Genomic DNA, 26,255 nt, shown 5'->3' on the forward strand with positions numbered 1-26,255 from the left:
AAAATATGCTCTTGAATTATACATTAACTAGATATTAATTAACATTCTGAAATTGTTGTTAAATGCATTCTTATGTTCATTGTTTCTCTTTTGTGAATCATTTGGTGAACTTTTACTAAATACCATTTCACATAGAGAGTGCCTGTGTCATGTCGGACTCTACAAATTACTATAAAAGCAGTGGATGGAATATTCCATAATATATTGTGCTGTAGTTGGTCATAATATATGTACCCTCTTATTTATGTAGGATACAGGTCACGTAACGTATGATCACCAGGTTAGCTGATTCATATATCGAGACTTGCAAATCAGTCTTCGCTCCCGTCTTGAATCGTTTGTTTCGGTATTAGCCCTGGCTCCGACTATTATGGTCGTCTTTGTATGTTTTGTGTTCGTCTTTATGCACTTTAGTTTGCATAGTTATAGAAATCTACTTCGGTATCGAGACCTCGTTTGGAACCATTTCGTTTATGTGCGTGTTTTTCTATGTATCATTAAAAGCTTCATGCCGAAGCTTTGTCTGCACCATGGCTGACTGTAGTAATAGAATACAAAATCTACTCAGCGCCCGTTCTTCGCTCGTTTAACTTTGTGTTATATTCTTTGCATGAAATAGCCAAATTCAAGGCTCGTGGTTACTAACACATAACTATTCCACCCGCTTTTGTTTTCAACAGAAATCCTCAGCAGGGAATATTTGGGTGCCACAGAATATTACACTGTATATTAGGGTTATAATAGTAGATGATCCTCGAGTTAGATAAACATTTACCGAAAGGCAGGATACTACTGTATCCTTGTGAAACAGAAAGCCTGACTATGACACGGCAATCTGTTATTACATTTTCAGCTTCCATTTTGGCCGTGTTTTGTGTTAAATGTTCAGAGAAAAAGAAAAATAACATTAAAAATGAATCACGTTGAGAATATTAAACACTGAGCGAAAGTGAATTTATAATATGTATTTCGCTATCGCCCTACAGAATCCAGAAAGGTAGAATACGTTGAACACAATAACTAATATACTTCCTGATTCTAACTCAAAAGTGTAAGTGTTGAAATGGAGGAAGCAGGATCATATCCTGGTTTTAATTGTTACATGGTTTCTTTTTACATTTTTAAAGCGTGGAAAATCAAATTGGTTTCAAACATACGGCATATCAGTGTGCAGTAAAGGGCTGTATGGATTTAACTTCCTGATTATTCCCTTAGAAATTAAATATCTGTGTCTATAGAAGGTATATATTAAATACGCTAGCTACTGGCACTAAGGGCTTAAAAAGGTATACTAGGTAAAGTTAATAAGTACGTCAATAACATACGTGTACTATTTCAGATATATATTTTCCGTGAAAGCAAGCCGAAGAAAGTATCATAATCATGCATATAGTAGTTTTCACTACACAGTGTTGGGCCCACTGATTCCAGGAATACTGCGAGTAAAAGAAATAAAATTGAGAATATAGACAAGGCGCATCATTAACCTAGACCTAAATAACACGATATCGGTAATCAGTCGTAGCATTGATTTTATATCTTCATATGTACACTACATGTATGAAGCTATGTTGTAATGAAGAACTAAGTAATGGTAAACTGATTATGTGATTTGTTTGTTCAGTCATTACTATATTAAACTAACACACTACTATTTTACTATTTAATGTCTTGATTATTCTCTTCTACACATTTGTGTAACATACGCTATATTTGTACTCCGTCAATAGAAAAAAAAAACCTGTATTATGTTAGTAACGATGTTTAAGGGAAAACAAAGAACAGAACTATTCTATCCCATGAAGCTGTTGATATATTACCATATTTCTCAAATGAACTTCTATTCTAATCGTAGTTGATATTTTAAACGAACAGTTTGTATCGCTTAAAAAATGAAACTGTGATTCTAGTGGAAATAAAAACCAACCTAGAACCATCAACAAATTCTATAACTGCAGACTTATATAATATACGGCATAATGTTAAAATATCACCAAGTAAGTGTTAAGCAAAAAACGTTCTCATTCACATGTATATCAGACAGACAGTTTGTGTTGAAGATAATGTGTCTTGACGTTAAAAAGTATTGTGCCATGCTAGAAATCAATCAAAAAAGTAAACTTTATTTAGCTGGAAATAATATCTTCCGTGATGTTATCCAGTAGTGTTTTTCCATGAGCGTTTAATATTTGCATAAGGGTTGAATGTTTGCATGATGGTTGAATATTTGAATGAGATAGAGAATTGGTAGACAATAATGCGTCAACTGTCTAGTAACATGACACAGGAATATTAAAAAATTGTGTACCTAGAATTAAACGTGATGACAGCATGCACCTACACTATAAAAATACGGGGACTCTTCCCACCAATTTTGGGGGTAGTATGACCTCAAGAACCGGGCATATCAAACTTTTCCCACGAAAATGATTTTCCTTAATTACATTTTGTAGTGAATGTTTTCCTCGGGTAGTGGAAGATTATTAGCCAATGAGCTTTTAAACGTCACGGACATTAACCAATGAGAATTGTTAACTTGTTCACGTCATATGCAAAACCACTCAAATCGTCGAAACGGTATGACACAGCCAGCTTGAAACTTATGAAAACCAGATGAAAACTTATCAAAAGATTTGGTATTGGTATGTAATCCTTTCAAATTATTCCAGGGGCGTAGCCAGTTTTTCAGCGTGGGGAGGTGCCAAAGTCAAATTTATGTCCCCATTTCCAGGCACATAGCGGTGGATCGTCGTCCTGGGGAGAGGTTCAGGGGAAGGGGTGTCCCGCTTTTGAATTTATTTTCTTGAAAAGGGCTTAGATGCAACATGGTGCTATTATTTCAATATTTTAACTACATTCTTGAACTAAAATTTTCCTTTTTTGGTGCAAAATCTTTACCAATGTTTGGGGAAAAACACCCAAATAAATAATAATCCGGTTATATGACATATTGAAAAGAAGTATATGTACATAAACATATATGGCCACCCAGAGAGACACTGCATTTACGGGCGTAACGCGCATATTTTTGAGGTTACCGTTTATTACATTCTATATGGCGGTTGCCCCCCCCCCCCCCCCGTTCATGTAGCGCACGTATTCTTGACATGACTTTCCATTACATTCTCGTTAGTAGTTAATGTCCCTTATCATCGGCCTCTATCTCCCAGGTTCGAGAACATTATATGACATATTCGTAGTCCATAGATTTACAAAATATTTTGATTTTCTTTCTCACCCATTAAAGAACATGAGCACCAAACAACAAACACACTTATCCGCTCTCAACCCCAATCCCCTTGAATCAGGACTGTGATTGTGCGATCGTCAGGTGTGTATCACCATTCTTCTACACATGATCTTAGCAACAATACAAATGAGAAGCAATTGTTCATCACATTTGTTCTTAGTTTATTATTCACGTAATGTCAGAAATAACTTAGAGCACGATATCCTGATTTAGGGTCCCATACTTGCAGTTTCCTTATTTGCTCTTCCTTTCAACAACCCATCGTTTTTGTAATAATGTATATTATTACTACATACTAGCTGAAACCTAGATACCAAAACAAAAGAAAAGTTTTTTAAGTTAAAAATTATTTCATCCAAAAAAGCCCATTCAAAGTTTAAACGTATCAAAACTAGTTATTGGTAGTATTTTCTTACCATAAGCTGAGTAGCTCACATCCAATCGTTGTTGTGAGTAGTGGCTTAAACCATGACTATGACACGAAACATTTCAATTTCTTCAGCTGTTTGCAGCGCAAATCGTATCCTTGTGGCAAGATGGTGCATTGCGTTGGTTGTAGTGTTTCTTTCTGATCGTGATAGTCCTTCGTTACCCACCGTAATATGTATTCACTGCAGATCTGCTACCAGTAGCGATACATGATACGGATGTAGTTTCATTGTAAGGAATGAAAAGCGTATCTCCATTATCAAGATATGAATGCCCGTCTGCAGTCATAGATACCGTCGATGGAACTGATGGTGACAAGAAAATTACAAAGAAAGACAAAATTTTAAGGAAATATAAGTAGCCACTGTTCAGTTATGACACGAAGCAAAAGGAATGATTGAATATTAACAAATGTGTTATTCTCGTTTGGCGATATATTATATCTGGTTGATCGGAGAATAAATTAACCTATGATGTAAAGTGCACACGATTTAACAAAAATCGTCTCATAAACCAGCAATCCCCAACCGCTCCCATTTCCACTGCTTCAAGAAAGAAAGAAAAAAAAGACCTGAAAAGGGAGCTTGGAATAATCAATCTGTGGTGGCTTTGTGACATACATGACAACACAAACTACTACAAATCTTCCAAGTCTAAGAAATACGTTAGTTTAGTCTCGTTGTTCTTGATGCATCCGTTCTTTCCAATATTGAGCAACTAGATCGGCTGGATGTTTAATGAATGATTTTGAAGAAAGTACAAGTTCTTGCTCAATTTACTGCGCATTAAGAGACGTTCCAAAATGAGAACTTTTTCTTGGAATTTCCAATCAATCAGTGTTCCTCAGTGTGACAAACATTAAACAAGCAGATTCATTATAAGATTTCGCTAACTCAATACACCAGCAGGAATTGCAGCATGAGCCATGTTAAGGAAAAGAAACTTGTAAACATACGTATATAGTTGCCTTCATGTTACTTTTCTGAAATATTGTCTGACTCAAACATCATGTCTTAGCATGGACTATAACAATCAGTGTAAATCTAATAAAGCACCGTTTCATTAACGTGAACAGTCACGTGCACACACTAAGGGACGGAGTTTGAATAATTCTCCCATATAAATCACCTTAAACGAGCTTAAACTCTTATGAACACTTTTTACACAAAGTCACTGAACAATTCTTTGTTAATTTTTACCTCAATTTATAGATGTGGTTCCATCTAGAAATATTCTTTTGAAGTACGAGCAGTGGACTTAGCTTGAATAGAGATGTAACTTAAAAGGTGACGTCACGAATCGTTACTTAGTATGTAGAACATTGCAATACATTGGTACCTAATGTTTTCATCATAAAAATAAACCCTAGCATGCTACACGATAACTGCAACTTACCGCGCTACTTAATAATTTCGTACGGCTGCCGTAGAGAGCTGGTTGAAGTGCTTTGGTGATACATGTAGGAACATTAAACTATTATGGATTCACGGGAACATCTAAGTCATGAATATTACTTAATGGAAACAAACAAGCGATTGAATAAATTGCATAGGCTTATTATGAGCAGAACCTCATTTATTCGTTTGCCAATTTTATGTGGATTCACTTCATCTTTGTTAGAAGTTTCAGCGAAATGTGTGCCCTTAATCACGTTGTAATGTTATCAAAACAATAACAATCACGTGTATAGCCATACAATACGTGATTTACCAAATTGAAAGAAAACCTATAAATTATATTATAAATTAAATTATATTAAATTATATAATTAATTTGCTGTATCTTGTAGTTTATTATATCATTTAATATGAGATAGTGGAACAGAATGTTCTTTTTTATCTTTTTAATCCAACTTATGGTAACGTACTGTTTACCTTATGATGATGCCAACGATATACCTATTACCAAAGAATATATAACTATAAATACTGAAAGCTGATACTGCATGACGTAATGTGACATATAGTGGGAGATAAATCACGTACAAATCTCAAAAATTTGGTTTTGCGTCTGATATATTTACGAATGCTTAACATATTCCCAGTTAACTTGTTTACTAAGGAAACAAGTACTCATTTTGCGTAACAAGAAGCAAAACAGGAAACAAACTCGTCAGAGTATAAGCCCGCATTGTCATCATTACGTGAAAAGTTGAAGAAATTGAAAGCTTTATAAATCATTACGTGTTTTCCAGGATATTGTTGAATAACCGGTCGCCTATTTTTTCCACTCCGATATGTCAAATGTTTCATAGTAGGCGGAACTTGTGTGTTACGTCACATATATAATTACATACACTGTACGCGGTCAGCTGCACGCGCGAAGTATGAACTGTGTGTACGTACGCACGCATATTGCACGTACAAGGCATATAAACCTGCTCCTCCTAAACTGACAGAGTTTAATAAGAAATATGAATGAGTATAGTGGTCGGTCAATGTTGTCTTTCTAGACTGAAGGTAATGGTTGCTATCAAATTTTAAATGGAGGTTATTTAACAAGTTCATGAACGCAAGTGTTCCGAGTCAGCCAGACTATGCTTGTCTAAGTAACCGACACTAGCCTACAGTGTCATTACGGGTACAAATGTGTACGGTCGTTGAAACAAACAGTTGTCAAATCGTGATTTTTCTGTTCCTGGCTATGACACGGTAATCTGTTATTGCATATTCAGCTTTATTTGCAGTGTTTTAATAATAATAATAATAATAATAATAATATAAAACATTTATATAGCGCCTAACATCACAAAGGCCACTAAGCGCTTTACAATAAAAGGTGAAACAGAAAAATACAAAACTACAAAACTGAAAATATCAAACAACGAATAAAAACACTAACAAAACATCTAAAAGATCAGGAGATACAAATAGACATGGTAAAAAGGCGGATAAAGGTATAAGAAAGTTAAAGTATGGAAAAAGTTATGAAATGTCATTGTTAAAAAGATATGTTTTTAAACGGCTCTTAAAAATAGTCACAGATGGAGCGGTTCTGATGTCAACCGGGAGCTTGTTCCAAATGTCTGGGGCTGCTGCTGCAAAGGCTCGGTGACCGTAGAACGACGTGTTGGTGTTCTTGGGGGGCTCCAATAGGGCAAGAGATGCAGAACGAAGTAACCGGGGTGGTGTGTAAGGCAATAAAAGTTCAGAGATGTAAGTAGGTCCCTGATTGTTAAGGGCTTTGTATGTAAGAAGCGAGACTTTGAAAACAACCCTGTCTCTAATCGGTAGCCAATGAAAATCTCGGAGAACTGGTGTAATGTGCTGATGGTCATTGCGCTTTATCTTAGTGACAAGTCTCGCTGCAGCATTCTGAACTAACTGGAGTCTCCCAAGGTCACGAGCCGGAAGACCATAAAACAATTTTGGGTTAAATGACCAGATGTTAAAGAAAAATAAATCAAGCGGGTATAAATAGCTTTAATAATGAAATTCCTTTGAAAATGTTAAACAGTGAGCGAAAGTGAATATATAATGTGAATATTGCTTTCGCCCTATAAAATCCAGAAAGATAGAATACGTTAAACACAATAACTTATATCACTTCCTGATTCTAACTCAAAAGTGTAAGTGTCGAAATGGAGAAAACAGGATCATATCCTGGTTTTAATTGTTACATCGTTTCTGTTTCTTGTAAAGTGTGGGAAATGAAATTGGTTTCAAGTGTACATCACTTATTTGTGTTGTAGATGGCCTTAGGTAAGGCAATATGAATTTGACTTTCTGACTATTCCCTTAGAGACTACATATATGTGTCGATATAATGTATATATGAAATACGCTAGCTACTGACACTTAGGGCTTAATCATGGATACTGCAAATACAAGCAACTGACATATTAGTACTATTTGAGATAAATGTTTTGGTGAAAATGCAAAGCAAGCTGAAGAGCAGGCTCGTAGCAAAGGGGGGTGGGGGGTGGGGATGTGGTTCAATCGACTGTTTGATGATTGTTTTATTGAAATTAAAATACTTCAAACCATCAACAATTTTAATTACTGCAGACTTAAACAATATATTTTGTTAAAATACCACCAAATTAAAAGACATCAGTAAGAAGGATGAATGAATGTAGTCACAGTTGTTTTCGAGACCGTGCTATCAACATTTAAAATAAGGTTATTAAACAAGTTAAAGAACGCAAGTGTTCCGAGTCAGTCAAACCTAACTAGACTAGTAGCCGACACTAGCCTACAGTGTCAATACGGGAACGAATGTGTACGGTCGTTAGCCACGGTTAGACTACTATAAACAAAAACCATTGTCAAATCGTTTGTTTTGTTTGTTCCTTTCAATGTGCATCTAAAGCGGTTTGAAGATACCTAATGATTCATTCTAATTTCAACTATTGTGTAAAAACTCATGTACAGTGGCGTGACCGGAAAATCGATCAAAAAGCCCCATGGTTACGTCACTACTAAGAAAAAAACATGCCACTTTTCAGTGTTGTACGTTCGCCACAAGTAGCTACGGTGTATATCGTATGTATTTAACAACGGTAAACTAGGTAACATTGGGTGTGATAGTGTATTAGTACACGTACTATTAATGTACACCCGCGATCAGGGCAATCGCCGTAAGGTTGACAATAAACCACGCCTATTATGATCATTTGGAAACATCGAAATGGGAACAAAAATTGTGCAACCTGGTTGACAGACAGTAAACAAACAAACTACGTGAGCGAGTAAGGAAACGTGTGTAATATGAGAGTGTAATGCTATGAGTCTTAACAGAGTCTCCACGTTAACGTATCTCGTAATTTTAGCAAACGCAGTGTTTTGCATACAATTGAAATTAACATTCACAACAGTAGCATGCACATGATTTCAAAGGTAGTGGGGAAAGGAATTCAAATTTCCCCTGAAAGGATTAAGAGCTGAACATCTGTGAAATACCAGAGGTGAACGACGGATGTTTTACACGTATGAGGGGATTGCTTGGGGTCATACCCTTCATCAACATATATAATTAACGTTAAATTATGGGTCATAATTTAGTCGTAATATAGGTCCATTTGGTTAACTTTTAAGGCAACATCGTGCTAGTAAATTAGTTTGGACCAAAAATTACCCCGATCGATTTAAGAAGTTACTTTAATTTTTATCATTGGAGGGCCACATGCGAATAAATTATATCATATAACAGAGGCCCTACTGCGGATCATTGAGGCCGGCCCCATCTGGGGTCATTTGACAGATTTTTTTTTTCGAAATATAAATATACTTGGAAAGGTTATCGAATTTGATTACATACCTCCAGGATTACAGATGACTTTGTAATCGCACTAGTGCTTTACTTGTAAAAATGAACGTTACTTCTCTCCATTCAATACTTCATAGTCGTAATCTGGATTATGTGAAGCCACATGTCCGTCGAGGATGACAAAAACTTGAAACAAAGAACATACAAACTGAAACAAAGAGTAAATTTAAGAAAATATAAATATATACATACATATATATATATACATATATATATATATATATATATATATATATATATATATATACATATATATATATATATATATATTATATATATAATTTTTATTATATGACACTTTCGACCCGATTGCAGACACCATCAGGAAGAACAATCAACCAACACTACATGGTCCCAAAAGTTCTAGAGTTCTATTGTTTACAGTCAATGTCTTAGACCTAAACGCATTTGCTACAACCGATGTGATTTTGAACACCAGGTATCCATTTTAACTGGTTATTTCTTGAACGTTGGATGCCCCCTTCACTTAATAAGTTGAGCCGTGCGGACTTATTAAAATACAAGTCTAAAGGTCTCAACACACGCATTCCGTTTGTTACCAGTTACAACCCCCCCCCCCCCCCATCAAATCCTTCATTCGCTCCATCAAACAGGATTTTGCTGTATTCCAAGACGATCAGTCTGTATGAGAATCGTTTAAAGTATCTCCTATGCTAGCATTTCGTCAACCCCCAACCTTAAATTTCTACTTCCTTCCGCCAGACTCCCCCACTCAGTTTCCACATCCGCAGGCAATTTTCCTTGGGATAAAACTCAATGCAAAATATGCCCCCATATTACCCCAGGCACTGTGGTCAAGATTCCTATTGTCGACTATAGTCTAAGACCCCATTCCCTCTCTTGTGATTTTATTAATGTTATTTACATTTTCTACTGTATACTTTGCAAAGAGGGCAATTGTGTAGGTGAAACAGGCTCCCGGTTCAGCCTTCGTTTAATAATCACAAAAAAAAATCTATTCGTGATAATTTTGCAAGGTTCCCAGTTTCCGAACATTTCAATCTTCATAGTCATTCTCTCAAAAACCTAAAATGTGTTTAATTGCCTCGAACTTCATGCCAGTTACTGTACGTAAACGTTAAGAAATCGATTGGATCTCTCGTATTAAGTGTCACATCGCCGGGCGTTATATTATTACCTCGTACTACTTCAACATTTAAAGTTGAATTTGAACAGTTTACACCACTAAAAAAAAACATCTTGAGTTTTGTTTTGGCTTAATGTAAATTACAATCCATCTGCAAAAAAGTTCAATGTTTTAGAAGCTTAACGAGAAAGCTTCCATTCCTCTAGGTCTTCGACGAATAACATGACACCTAGTGTTACCAATATATGATAAGAACCAGAACTGATAAGAAAAGAAAAAAAAGAGAGCAATGTTTCAATAAATACGCACACAAAAAAGCATCACACAACTAAAATGAAAGCAGGAAATACATTACAAATCACCGGTTATGGTCTTTATTGATATTGCTTTCACTTTACTTTCGAATATTTGTATCTCACAGTTTAACTACATCATTATCTTATGTACTATTACAAGGTAATTTCAGTCTTTATATTCAAGATATTTGTTACTCATTGTCTCTTTTAAGACCTTTTTATAAAGAAATATTGACTAAATGTATGGACATGACATGCTGTGATCCGGTGTTAGGTTGGGTGGGTGGTCTCCAGTGGGGATATCCCTCTAAGTTATGAGTGATTGAATGTAAAATGCAAGCATTGCTTTATTTGATAACTTATTGATAACATGTTGAAGAAATTATGTTGCGTCGAACATAAATACCATACACCTACATGATATGGTTTTAACCTAGACCAAATAGGTATGTGGGACGAGGTTACCTATATCTTCCACATCAATGTACGTGGCTGAGTCAATGGTTGTCTTGTGGTCGGTTATCCCTATTACAAAAACCTGGTGTAAAACAGACGGAGAAAAGGGGCATTTGCTTTATCAATGTCAGTGCACTCTATTCTAAATTTTCTCTCTTTTGCTACTTTCTTAAAGTAAAACATATACATTTGGGTTTGTTCTTTGGGAGCCGTGATGTTTCACAATATAACAGTTGCATTTAGTAGTGATATTTTACTATGGAGTCTAATTTAATAAAATACCGTTACAAATTCATGAATTGGGTCGCATTCAATATTGTCAGTTAGTAATGTCATTCTCTAACGTAAGTGTGGGTTTTTATTAAACTAAGATATTGCAGAGAATAGCATAACTTCCATTGAAGGTACTTCGTAGATGCTGGCTGTCCATACCAAATTGATGTTTGGATTTACATCATACATATAACACTATTATCAATATATTTAAGTAGTAAATTTGAAGCATTCAAAGAGTAAATTAGGAAACTATTTCATTATCTTCCGGTTTTTTGTTGTAAAATGTGTCCTTTTCTCATTTGTTTTTAACAAAAATAATATGTAATCAGTAAAAGCAAAGGAACGAAATACGCAGGGTCAATCAATACATTAATTTACGTTATAAAATATGCAACTAGACTGTAATATAAATTAAACGTTGTACTTAGGTTTAATATAAATAATAATAATAATAATAACAATAATAATATAAAAGTATAAATACAATATTTCAAAGTAGATTAAGAAAGTACACTTCATTTTATATATGATTTTGAACTCAAAGCATGTCCTCGCCTTAGTAGGTTTTCCCAAAAATCAGTACCTCGTTTTCAGTGAACGTTAGCTCTACACGTGATCAGTGATCTGTGTAAATTACATCAAGTTAACAGGAGTACTTACAAAGTGTTACATTTATTCCTAATCGTAATTAAATAATATTGGTTTAATTTGTTCTTCAATAAACATATCAAAGAATTCTTAAGGAAATACATGTGAGGAAGTTTTTTTACAACCCTGGTAACCTAAAAACAATGGGGCAAAAGTGCATGTTAACATTTTTCATTAATTAACATAAATACATATTTTACTAAACTGTAATATTTTAAATGAATGAAGGGCTCAAATACTGATCACCCAGTAATGGTTGTTTAAGAAACTGGTATTAGTTCAGAACTTACCAAATGAGGTGTAACGCAAAGTTAATCCATCAACTGAATGATTTCCAACACTGTTGCTTTGACAGGAGATATTTCCATTTTCATAAACAGCTTGGATAGAAACTGTTACCATCGTGTCGAATGTTTCATGTTTACCTGTTCCATGGATTATTGTAATGTTCGATGTTCCGTATACTATGTTATCTACTAGCAAAGTTAGGTTAACCTCAGGTCGACTTCCATTAGCAAAACACGTAAGCGAAGTTAGGTGATCTTGTTGCAGATAAATGTGGTTACCGCTAGCTGTGTACATCTTGCTGGACGTTATGTACACAAGTGGAGGAGCTAGGAAAGAATTTGGTAGAATCATTATTATAAATCCATGTATTGTCTCTAAACGTGGCGTCATGTGTAATATCAATATGAAATGAAGTTATGCAAAGCAGTATGTTTGTTGAGAAACATTTGGCTCGTCTAACAGTAAAGACGGTGGTACACCGATAACACCGATAAATAGGAGAAAAATTATGTAATTTATCTATACAGTTGGAAATGCTTCATTCTTTTCACAACTATTGAAACAGAAACAGCAGATTATATAACACTAAATGTTGTCTAATTTACTGTTTCTCAGCATTTACCATTTTTAAGCACTATTGTAGTTTCCCTTTTTGATGGTCATGTTTTGGAAAATCAATCTAATATAATAATTCATATTCATATTAACATGGCATCATTCCTAACGCTTTGTGATATCTTGTCGGATTGATAAATGCCAATGTAAGCTTGATTTACATAAACATCGTAGCCAACTTACAACCAATACTTAACTATTTTGAATATAAATACAGGAGCAATACAAACCTTCAACATTGACGTCGTGGTTAACAATCGCCTTTGCAGCATTGACACATACATAGGTCCCACCATGCTTTATCGATACTCGCTCAATTAAGACGGAGTTATTTGGAAGTAGCGTAATGTTATCTAATCCCGTCCCAACTAATAACCTATCATTAAGAAAGAGTAAATGATTGTCAAATTTCCACTCAACTTTTGCTCCTTTTTCGTCACAACCTTCTAAAAGCAGTGATTCGAATATAGTAACACTGTGTGAAATATAGACAGCTCGACAGTTCGAACGTTCTGCTATGTAACATCCAATTATGAATAAAATATACATGGCGTTCATTTCCTGCATCGTTCCAGTGTCTTGATACCTCACAGTAAAAAGTTTAGGAAACAGACTAAAAGACAAAATCACGGAATAACTGGAAAGACTAAAATCAGTACATAACTTCGGGAGCATTTTTTGTCTCTACACTTGTATTGGTATAGCAATCCCCGGTTTCCAAATGAGTGTGTAGCATGAACGTGTTAAGACAAAAAGTGAAATCAATATTGTAAGGATGCCTGTAATATACTGCATTGCACACAATCGTTCCTATTATACTGTATATGACATACTGCTAACACATTTCGCTGGTTTTATGGAACTGTATTATACATTTAAAGATATTATTAGTCTCGTTTCTATTCTAAATTTTTATGATTTCTTTTTTTTTATATGGTGAAATGAAGTTATCGTAGTCATTCCCTTAACTCTACCATCTAGTTGGTTAAATCGTTGCAGGACGGATCTCCTTCTAAATTAAATTCCAGTTATTAATAATTTGATCACATTTAATGAAATTAAAAAGAAAATTAATAAACTACTCAAAGATTGTTTTCCAATTTGCAGGTACGATTGCAATTTGACGAGATGGGGACTTGTGTAGTTACCGTACTAATGGTATTAGTTATGTTTACGAAATCCGGTAAGCAATAACACAATCACTTCTTCACCTAATTGTTCACAAATATATTGAATAATGCATTTACAAAATAATGTCATTTAAGGAGTTTAACTGATAAACAAATGGAAAAACATGCAACGGAACAGTAATTTACGAGCTACTAACATCTGACATGTCTTTCAAAACCATCAGAATTGATTGCTAACGACGAAGAGTGCGATCACCTACAATACCTCACTAATGGCAGGAACGGGACGATTCAGTGTTCATTCAGTGAATACTATGCCGTGTCTTGGTTTAATATCGAAAAAGACACGACAATACTTTTTTACGAAAAGGGAGTTATACCAGAAGACGGTTATGCTAGCGACGATTATGATTTATATCCAAACGGATCGCTCTTCATACGAAATGTCACCCTAGAGCATGAAACACTGTTCCTAGTAACAAAGGTTATTTCGTTAACTGAACCAACCGTGTCCTATGAAATTCGTGTTCGGATAATCGGTAAGTCAACATGAACAAAGCCATTACCACATTTTACCATATTGTGAACGTTAAATGTTTTGACATTGATGAGTGTTATTGTGTGTTTATCTTCAAATAGTATAACAAATGCCGATGCTCCATATTGCAAACGAATATGTTGCATAATTTTGAATTATTTCACTTTATTACTGGATCACTAAAATATATTTGTTCATTTTTGTATAATCATTGCTTTAATGACTTTAACAAATAATTTACAGGTTTCTGCATAAAACAGCGTCCTAGAATGATGTTTATGGTAATGGTTTGATTATGTTCAACCTAGCAAGATACCATCTTTTACAACTTAATTTCATCATAATAACCACTCCAATACTAGTTGTTGTTCTATTAGTAGTTTCTTTCATTTTACAGTTCCGCCTTCGGTCCCACACCCGGTGATTGAGCAATGTCAAGATAATTTAACCGTTTGCTACGCAATACAAGATGATAGTTCTGCTTTGAGTTGCTTCGTCCAAAATGTTCGTCCTCGAATATCCTTGGGTTGGAACCAGCGAGAAGCTGATCGTGACAAACCTTTGACATCTGAACTCACAATTGACTCGAGAAATAACGAGACATTCACGTCACGGTCTACTGTACAGATATCAGCCAAATTTCCATCACTATCAGTTTTTGTGTGCAGCGCTGAAGAAAATGCCTGGCTGTTGGAGGAAAGCGAAACTGTTGTTGTCTTAGAAAAAGAAGGTCCAGGCCGAATCTCAGAAACAAGGAAACAATACATTGAACTCCATACTACAATGCTTCTCCCATGCACTTCTTCTGATGTGCCTGTTATAGTTTGGAAACGAATGGTTGATACAGAAACCACCGAAGAAGTACTCCTATTGAGAGTAAAAACATGGACAAGTGATTTTAACGAAACGTATAATAACGACTTCCGACTGAATTCAGACGGTTCTCTATTGTTGCGAAACACTGAATGGCATCACCAGGGACGATATACGTGTCTCGTTGCTGAATATACCCCAGAAGAATTACACATAGATGTTGTTATTTTCGGTGAGTTAAATATAATAAAAGATTTTGTAGGCCAATCTCAGAACAGTTAGTGTGTAAAATAATATAACAAATTGGAAATGAAAGGATGCTAAGTGATGGTATCCCTCTCATAACTTCCTTTGAGTGGTTTTACCCACGAAAGTTTATTTTGGAAATTTCAATAACAAACACTTCTCATCCGGAGCGTAGAAAATTTCAACATGTGCAATAACAAACAATCGGGGAAATAACCATTTATGTAATACATGACGTAAGTGTCACGATGTAGTTCACTCACTCTATAAATTGATAAGTAATTATATTTATGACATTAAATGATCAATGCAATGTCCTAATATGGTAATATGTGATACGTCGTCATTGTAATGGTACTTGATCTATTTGCAAATTACAATAACTATAATGTTACATGGTGAATGGATATATAAATCCAAAATTCAAACATCAGAGAAAAACGATAGCTGTACTCTTTATCACAATTCCTCTGATTGAATACATCATTTTCATGAAAATCTCCAGGCAAGGTTACACCGTTGTCGTATATCAATACAAATTCATTAAAAATGTTTTCATATAAAGAAACGTGTTTCATAATTCCTTAAACATTTTCTCGATGTAATATAACACTAGTTAGCTCCTTCAGAAGGGAGAGTTCCACACACAATTTATTCTTCTTCACAATTTATTCTTCTATTTATCATTTTTCTTCTTCCGCTTTAAGTTATATACATTTATATAAAATTTATATTCACAAACGTTAAACTAACTGATAGTTTTCGTATGTGATATTCGGTATTGTTTTTTGCAAAAAAATACCTTGTTTCCTCAGTGATGCCAGTGCCGAGATATCTCAAAGTAGCAGGATGTGATTTCCAACAATATTGTGTCCTGAAAGTTAACCAAGGTGATGTTTTGACGTGCTCTGTGCATGGGATTCGACCCGAAGTAAATCTGGAATGGAGAGTCCATGAACCAAACACAAAAGTTTCCTTTTTACAAGAGAATCACAGAGTACAACCAAGCGGTGATAATTACGACGTAACATTGACGTCGACTATTACATTTACTCCGGCAACAGAGAATAGGGTGACAGTTGAATGCCGTGTCGTAGGAACAAATGCGGATATTTTTAATCTGTCACAGACAATTGATCTACTGATACCAAACGGTAAGAGTATCTACGTATAGATATTTGGCTAAGATAACATCATATTTATGATATCAATAACATTTTCCTGATATTACATTATTAATGAAAGAAAACCAAAATGTTCAAATTAACTATTGATGTCAGCTTCAATTCCTTTAATCATCGCATACGTCATCGTTATGATTTTAATTCAACAATAACTTTCGCTTTTCTCATCCATTACAGTACAAGCCAACAGTAACGATACTGGAGTATTAACTGCAGTAATCACAGTAGCAATTGTAGTCTTTATGGTTGTGATTCTTATGATAGGAGGGATCATTTTACGTAAAGGTAATAAAATCGTTGCCCTTCACTTGCATATACAATGGAAACATGAAGAAAAATCATAAGAAATAAAACTTGGCTTTTATTACACAGCAAAATTCATTTTTATAGATGAAAACTTTCGAATAGAAATGCACTGACTGCCTCTGAATCTTAATTGTACCAATTAAGAATTGGTCTATCTTGCGCATTTTCCGTTTCAGTCTGCTAACAGTTATGGGCTGCCTGCAAATCCTGTAATTGATGAGGTGTGTTGCAAATTGTACAACTTAACCCTCAATTACCACATTTAGGATATTTATGTACATTCTACCGGAGAATACTGTGAATACAGTTGATACTAATTAGAAATGCGATACTGATTTATGATATTCAGCAAATAGTTATTTACCTGGAGGTTTGTTTTGCCCTAATATTTCACAGAGTTTACACTAATAGCTCTTGTTAACAATGTTCCACTATTTTTTTTTTCTTTTTACAGTAATCCATTCAAATGATTCACAGGAGGGTGGTAACTTGGAAGAGGTAAATACACTTTGTCGTATATAATTTAAATACGGAAACGCTTACTTAATGTAGGTCTATGATTTGATAACAACTAACGTCGACTCTCTCCTTTATACTACACTTCATCAAAGAAGAATAAGTAGAACCGTGTCCTTGATAAGGTATAAGTCAGTCTGTAAGGTAATACAACAATGATTGCATAACCGTCTTTTTCAGGAATAATTGAAAAAAAAGGTGTATTTATCTTTATATTTACTTGCATGAGCTTTACGAACGAGCACGGAAGATTAGTTGATATATTTAACTGACAAATAGGCTAGTTATGTATATTACTTGCAATGATCGAGTACAGTATCGCATCATGCTCTAGCATACCTTAACGATATGTGCATGATTGTGATCAAATTAAGTTTAACTAAACACAGTAGTTGATTGAGATTAGTAGATACACAGATTAGTGAGTAGTACATACACAATAGTAGTATCTTGTATTGAAATTAGTTTTATTTAATAAGTCATTTTTATCCGAATACATAGTTAACATTTTAATGGTAACAATATTATTTCCTAAAGTAAACACAAACTTATGAACTTATGTGATGTTATAACATTACTGTTTTTTGTATAAAATCAGTCATTCAAGTAATGCTTCGTGTGACCACATAAACTTGAACACTTTGAGTTAACCAGAGCATTTGGTAAAGACATTAATGGAACGCCAATCCAATTCTTTCATATATGTTAAACAGTTCAAAGGGGCTAATCGGTCACCGAACTATCACACAGTCTAAACTTCTTAGTGCCATACCGTATAAGAGCACTACCACTTTTCCTATAACTTCAAAGATTTTGAAATGAAACATATGTATACAGATACTTAAGTAACAAGCATGTACTATTTTCTTTAAATATTTATCCCTAATATACAATGCAGTTTGTATACTATTATACGCAATACACAGTTCGTTAGTCACCTAGAATACACACTCCTTTTGCAATTCTCTTCATACACGACACGAGCATTCTGCTGCGAATGTATCGGTTACTTACGTTTAATTGCATCTGTCGTCATATTCTGAACAATCCATTAGCACGCATTGATTACACTTTCTTTTTTCATCAATACAAAGAGCAACTGAGAGAACGTGCAAAGTTTTAATATAACTGATACTTGTTAATAACCATAAATGTTTCAATGTCTCCTTATTTGTGTCATATTCTTTGTTGGCTTATTTAATAGTCAGTTGACTGAAGTCACATTACTTCACTGAGTCTGTTAGAATGAATATTCATTACTCATCTCTTTCTTACACAGGCGATACCAATGATGTCAACGACCGGTAAGATTAACAATAATTTCAACTTGAGTTACGTGAAGTTAGTAAGAAACAAGAGAGACATCTGTAATAGCGTGTGACAATTGTGACGATGGCGGGGAAGGGGGAAATGGCTGTCCCATTAACACTAATGACGGAATCAAACATATCACCAAGTAAATACCAAACTAATGACAGAACATGTTTGGACAATATCATGTGAGCCACGCTCTTCCAACTAGTCTCAAATCATATTGGACTAGACGTTAAGAATATATTCACCTAAATTATTCACTTTAAATTCCCTACCTAATATCTGGTTGATTCCACGACACTATTATCTCAAATTGGTTGTATCTTATATAACTTACAGCACACAACAGTGTTTGAAGAACTATAGGTAAACCTTGTTATGGACCTTGAAAAATACCTAACTTCCTTCTAACTTCAATCCCGAAATAAAGATGACAAAGAAACTAGAATGAACAAATTAAACACAACATAATTGTGTTTGTCTGGTAGTAATATATGTATAAACTCCACAATCTCTGAAAATATAATAACTGAACAATTTGCCTGAAACATTCTTCAACCACTCATAAGACTGCTACATAATTAAAGAGAGAAATATAAACAATCATCTTTAAAAAAAATGAGAACCTCATACACGTTCCGAAAGATTGCGGAAACATTAATAAAGTGAAAAAGTCCATTAGAGAACGAAATGGAGTTTCGACTTACATTCTGTCAAGATGAAGGAAATAAACAGCGATTGGTGTTAGGATTGTTTTGAAAACAATATACAGTGATAATTAGGTATGTAAAAGTATTTAGTTCAGAGGAATGTCAAGGCAATACCACGATTATGAAATGAGAATGAAGAGAAATTAGATTCGCTGCAAGTACAACAACATGTAGTCCAGGAACTAATGACCTCTGCTATGTTTGTTTGTATTTTGACCTGCGAACAACAAAATTGCGACATCTGTGTCTTTTAGCAACAAAATATTTAAATACATAATGTACAAAATAGCGCGTTTACATTTGGATAAGAAATGTTATGCAGATCAACTTCCATTGGTGATTGAACCTGTCACTCTGAATCATCGGTGATAAATTTAAGGGACTCTTTGTTTGTGAGTCTAAGGTGCACGCTAGACTAGGCCTACCGTTCGATGCCTTGGTTACAATATTGAATAATGTATAAAAGAGACTAAAAGCTAGACCAATGTCTTCACGTCTTTTGTAAGTTTACGTTTCCTTATTTCAAAGATGTAATCGGATCATTTGGGATTTTTGATATAGCAAGATTTGCCAAAGACTACACACGATATTTTGCTAGCAACAAACAGTCTTTTATAGCCCCAACAAATATGTTTCTAGAAATGTTTACATGATATGTAGGCTACAATCAGTTATTTAAAAAATAACGGGTGGTCCCAAGATACCATATTAGCCCAAAAAGAATTAAAATATAAGAAATTAAGATGAAAAATAGAAAGGATTTGACTTACATATAAAGTATCATGTTCCCCTGTTTAAAATTTAAACCGACTTGAAATGGAATTTTAAGTCCTGGAAATACCCAGGAACAAGTGATTTCCAAGGTTATAGTCACACACGTATCATTCATCAAAACGTAAACGAACATAGAGAACAATTTCTTACATCCTTAGTGTTCCTCACATCGGAGTCAAATCTAAAATGTACGCCATATGCGTTTACACATTTATCATAACACATCTCAAAGATGGGTGCGTTTGCTTTTCTCTGAGAATGGCTTATTATGAAGTATTATTTATCAGCAGAAACAAACAAGCTGGACCAGCTCATTACCGAACTGAAAGGAAAGTACAAGCTGCTTTACGACGCGGTTCAACCAATTCCCTACATAAGAGACAGGATGGTTTGCGTTGATAGGGTCTTTGTTGAGGGCGGCATTGAATATCTTGAAAAAACATCCGGCACTACTTCAAATGATATTTGGAAACCACTGGCTTCGTATCGTGAATTATTTAATAAGATTGGTGACGAATCTAAAAGACAAATATTGGAAGGCGACCCAGGTTACGGCAAGTCAACGCTGACACTACAACTAGCGTATGATTGGTGTAATAACATTTCTAATTCTCCGATAAGTAAAGTAAAGGTACTAGTTTTCTTGAGGCTGAGGCAGTTAGGTGGAGTTCAGTCAATCTACGATGCTATTAGAAAATTTATCTTAGCAAAGGATTCAAAATTTACCGAAGATGATGTGAAATCACTTTTTAATGAATCAGGTTCAGTGTTGCTTATCTTGGACGGCTATGATGAGTATCCAGATCAAGATAACATGGATACAGATGTGTCTCTCATTATTAAGAAAGAAATCATGCGAGATATTGATGTGATTCTGACAACACGATCTTCTTATCTACCCAAGCACCGTGCACCCCAGACCAGTCGAGTAAGGTTGAGAGGTTTCGACGAAACCGCACGTGATCAATATATTCGCAAAGCGGTCGTAGGCGACGATAACGAAGACGAAATTGAGAAAATTAAGCTAAAACTTAAACAAAACCCTGTTCTTGGAGATCTGTGCGACGTTCCATTGTTTTTTGTTATGTTCGCTCACATTACTCACGAGAGCGAAAACTTTGAAACTTTTCACTCAGTCACTGGCTTTTTCCGCTATATGATATCATGTTTTCATAGTCATTTGCGGAATAAAATGAGAGACGAAAATGTGAAAATGTCTGAGGCACATGAAAATGATCACAGCTTGTTAGACAAAGTTGCTTTTGAGGCTCTCAGTGGATATAGTAAAAAAATCGTGTGGAAGAAAGAACAATTGCGTAATCTATTTGGAGAAGAGTTTTATAATCAATACATCCGGGTTGGTATTTTGGTTGAAGATGATGTACTCGATTGTGATGACGGACGAGTTGCAGAGTTTCACGCTCAGTACATCGTAGAGGTTAGATTCTACCATAAACTATTTTGTGAATGGTACGCTGCACATTACCTTGCAAGAAATGTTTCGAAATTATCATCCAATGCTGATCAATTGCTAGGTAATCTAGATCCATTTGATCTGCAGTACGTATACCGGTTCGCATGTGGACTTAACAAAGATACGTCAGAGCATATCATTAAATACTTGCAGAGGACCGACGAGAGAAAAAAGTTTGCTATTTTGTGCATCCAAGAAGGAGACGACAATATGCAGAATTATGTCGAAAGCGTTACGAAGTTGGTATCTAACAACGTAGATATTCATGAGAAAGATAGCAGGCTACTTCAGAGATTGACTCTACATATTCTAGAGTTTGCATCAAAGAAAGAGGTAAACTCACGTTCACATATTAATTCATTCTGTTTTAATTTTAATATTAGTTTTTTACAGTTCCGGTAACTTCTGGTCAGATTACTGAGGGGAAATGTTTGCAACATGTTACCAGAACAATTCAGCAGATTAATTTGGTTATACTTTAAATAGTTTTGCTGTCTTCATGTAATCAAAGATACTCATACAGCAGTAACATATATAGATAGGAATGAAAATGTGCTTGTCAATGGTAACATATATATCTCGTCTATCCTATGCATTTATGCTATTTCTATTCGTTAATCCAATTGGATATAATTTATATGAGCATCATGTGCTCAAACCATTATTGTCTACCTTTCACATCATAACCATCTCTACTTTCCATCGCTTTAATGTAATGTTATCTATGAACTATATGAAATACAGCTAAGTAATGTTTATCCGTTACGACCGTAAACTAACTAACAGTGAATGGGGTTTGGTAAAATTCAGTTGCAGATTCAATATCGCAGAGCGGGCCAGATTGAAAACACCTGACCGGAATTATTTAATGCGTTGTGCCGCGGGCCTGGTCGATCGTTTGTAATGTACATCGTTTATTCCAAAACTAATTTTGAAACAGATAGGTTAAAATATTCCAGTTGTGACTTAATGTGTATAAGACGAACGAACGACGTGAACTCTGTGTCGACATATATGCTACGTAACATCTGAGGTGCCTAACATCGTCGTTTTGTCGTCTCATGCCGGCAAGAGAAAGCTTGTCCAGACTAGTTACCTCGATTAAGTACAACACGATATGGGTGTAGTTCTTTTCAACCAATCACAGTGTCCCATGCTTATCCAGGATAAACGTCTACATGATTTAAAGTCTACGTATCTCAGCTGTAGTTACTTCAATCTTCACAGACGCAAATGTAAGAAAAAACATTTAGAAAAAAGGCGCAAAATATTAAAGATCCATGAGTTCAGATTATAACAGCAACTTTACAGTAAAACATTAAGGTATCTACGTTAATTACTATCTTTTTAATTCGCAAATATAAGCTATGCGATATCATTCAAATTATTATATCCAGCCTTTAAATCATCTATAAGGGGGTGGAGTTCCCAGTGAAATGTTTTTCAATAAATATATGATATATCAATGATACGCACATGTAACCCGGATGATAAAATAACATTTACTAGTGTATACCAAATCATATTTTTCTTGGAGGGGTGAGGGAGCAAATCAAACCACGGTAATGTTTCTGTTTATTATCAAACTATTCGGCAAGATAACTATAGTGGCAAGATATTATCATGTCAGGCAACTTCTCAGAAACGGGGTTTCTCACTTCATTCAATACTTCAATAGAATGATATCATCTGCATCGTTGGTGTTCCTATTTTAAAGTTGTGATTCGTCGCTGTTGTTTTGCTCTCTCCAGGTTCATTTATACATCAAAAGAAACCATATAGCCATAGCCTCCCACCCCCCGTCCCGCACTCCCTACACACACGTACAAGCACACGCAAGCTGTCTTTCTCTAGGTAGACAGAGGCCTAATGATGAATGATAGCGCGGAACTTATGATACAAAATAGGTCTAGTATATAAATATTAGTAAATAATTGTCTGTAAAAATAGTATTACAAACATTTACCAAATATTTGTTGTGCTGCCCTCACATCGCGTATGATATGCGGCCCTACACAACCAGCTATCCATTAACGAGAAGCAGACAGGCTTAACATTTATGTATTTATTCCTCACTTGTATTTGTGTGGTAAAACTGTTAAACAAGATAAATGATACCTAATAATACTAACATATATTCGAAACTATTCACTGGCAATAAATATGACAAAGATTGAACTCAGAACAATGACATTCTAACAGGCTGGTTATGATAACTATCGCTGAGAATGACAGATACGAGAGTACCCGTTATTAAAATATAATAACCCAATAAAAATATTCCTTCAAGTTAACTAAACTTACGAACTATTTATGATGCAGGACAAAAATTCTCACCGCAAAAAGGCTGGTAGGCGTATAATACAGTGTCGCCAGCATAATACAAACTGGATTCAGCAGTGCACAACCTGCTAAAACAATATGTTACAAATGAAGTAATTAACTACTAAAGACAATTGTTGTGTAAAAGTAAGTTTTCCTGACGTTTCGATCCTTCTTCAGAGGCCAAATGACAAGTCACAGTAACAGGATTGACAAAAACAACCATTCCCTTAATCCTCCCTATGTCCCTCCACTGTTTGTCTCCTACCTCTCCTCTTCCCATGTTGGTTTCTATCTTCCTTCTCTTCATCCCTTGTCTGCTAATCCTCTTACATATATCTCTTTGTGTTCACCATGCTTATTAAACTGTCTGTATTTTGTGCGTTTTGTGTGAGTCCCAGAAATTGGGGACCTTCAACACCCTTACCCGACTCGCACATCTATGTCATAAACGCTATATTATATATGTAAGGTGTAGTCAAATAGCCTTAATTATAATAATTAGATATGACTATGGTATGTGAGCATGTATTATAGTGTTTGTGACTAATGATGTCATATACTTTAAGGTCAGGTGCCAAAGGTCTAAAACGAGAACATCAGCGTGTCGCCATTACTCAAATAACAAACTGGCAATATGGCCCAACCTTCCATACACAAGAATACATTTCTTCTCCCAATCTTCGTTGGTAACAGGTAGTAGTATCTCCATAGTTGACACCAACCAACGAACGTACAAGCTTTAAGTCGAGTGAACTAATTTCAATAAAAGCTGAATGATCCGTAGTAAATGTTAGATATATATATGTTATATATTTATTATACTAGTTTATACTATGTCAGTAATTGGATAGAAACGTATGACCTTCGGGGTGGGTATCGATCAGGGAATTATTCATTAATCGAATATCCTGGAATCATTACTAACATCATTCCGTTAATTGTCTTCCTTTCCTTCAGATTCCCATCTCCTGTCTGTATCTGTACGAGTCATTCAGTAAGATTGATGCTGGTGACGTCATTCTTCATTCAGGGCTCCGTCTACCCTGTCCTGTATCAGTGAAACAAATAGTAATATTTCCAGAGGAAGGAAGAGAAATGACAGAGACAGAGGTTGTTGACATATTGATGTTTGTACAACAGTCATACATGTTGGAGGAGCTAACGTGAGTATTATTTTTAGCGGTAAGGATTTTCTGTCGTTGTAATTGTTAACTTCAACATCAATTGGGTCCTATGCAGCAGTTTCCAATTGGTTTCGTTTGCCCTTGGTGTATGATATATTGCTAATGGTTCTATGTATACGCAAGGCGACCGACGTTTTACTCCTTGTGGATGCGGATGCATGGTTAACCGAAATCGTAAATATGCGATAGCCTTGACTTCTCCTTTCTGATAAGATACAAGTACGGGTTTGAACGAACGCTTTGATCCATAATGTCTAACGATGTAATTTCTGCTTCTGTAAGTTAAACTGTAATTGGCTTTAACCTTAGTAAGCATTTTATCAGTTGGAATTTGACACAATTTAATACAAGTGTTAGCCCCCCCCCCCCCCGAAATGTCTGTAACCTTCATTTTTGCAAGGTAATAACGGTAATCAGCGGTAAATATTCAAAAACAGGAATTCCACTATGGTAGTTTGTGACTCGTTAAATATACGCATGCACGGTTAACCGTTGTTGTAAATCTGCGTTTTCTATTACATTACTTATTTTTTTTTTAAATACAACAAGTACAGGTGCTCGAACTGCATCTTGCCACCCAAATCGTCATCGAGAAGATCAGTAAGAAAGGGATACATATCCACTAGCGTGCATAGCGTGGTTATGAACAGAAAGCCGAAGGAGAGCATGCCTATGTCAATTTGGAGGAAAAAAGAAAACGTGCTAGCCATGTTGGTTTCTAAACCGATATGTAGCTTAACGCAAATTCAGCCTTATATTTTACCGCACATTCGTTTTGCACGTAACAACTGTTTCTATCAATCATTTCATTACTTTCACACGTTTGATTACAGCTACTTAATTTTCATTTTGAAGATTGTATTCTTTTACGCTTGTATATAAAAGCAGTTCGACTTTTTTCCTCACAACTTACTATATCCTCTAATATTATGATAATTAAAATTTCGACTGTTTGAAATTGTTTCTTTTTTATCAAATTTTGCCAAGTAACCTGGAACGGGACTGTAAGGTGGTAGCCATTTTGCCAGACAAAATCCGTTGTTTGTCCCAACACAGGGTCCCGAACTTTTACATAACCCATTATTCAAGCTCAAATGTCATGGATGC

General features: G+C 35.1%; 1 protein-coding gene across 1 annotated transcript in view; it reads left to right on the forward strand.

Annotated features, from left to right (window-relative positions):
- The window catches only part of LOC139982523 (uncharacterized), a 75,443-nt gene that overhangs the window by 23,003 nt on the left and 26,185 nt on the right, over window positions 1-26,255 (forward strand). Inside the window, exons 2-10 of the mRNA XM_071995416.1 lie at window positions 13,742-13,817; window positions 13,989-14,303; window positions 14,700-15,347; window positions 16,177-16,515; window positions 16,723-16,830; window positions 17,306-17,349; window positions 18,647-18,671; window positions 20,456-21,972; window positions 24,922-25,127. Coding sequence (XP_071851517.1) covers window positions 13,763-13,817; window positions 13,989-14,303; window positions 14,700-15,347; window positions 16,177-16,515; window positions 16,723-16,830; window positions 17,306-17,349; window positions 18,647-18,671; window positions 20,456-21,972; window positions 24,922-25,127 — 3,257 coding nt within the window. The 5' untranslated portion in view covers window positions 13,742-13,762. The remainder of the gene's footprint in view (window positions 1-13,741; window positions 13,818-13,988; window positions 14,304-14,699; window positions 15,348-16,176; window positions 16,516-16,722; window positions 16,831-17,305; window positions 17,350-18,646; window positions 18,672-20,455; window positions 21,973-24,921; window positions 25,128-26,255) is intronic.

The sequence above is a fragment of the Apostichopus japonicus genome, chromosome 16, assembly GCF_037975245.1.
Source record: "Apostichopus japonicus isolate 1M-3 chromosome 16, ASM3797524v1, whole genome shotgun sequence".
Classification (NCBI taxonomy): Eukaryota; Metazoa; Echinodermata; class Holothuroidea; order Aspidochirotida; family Stichopodidae; genus Apostichopus; species Apostichopus japonicus.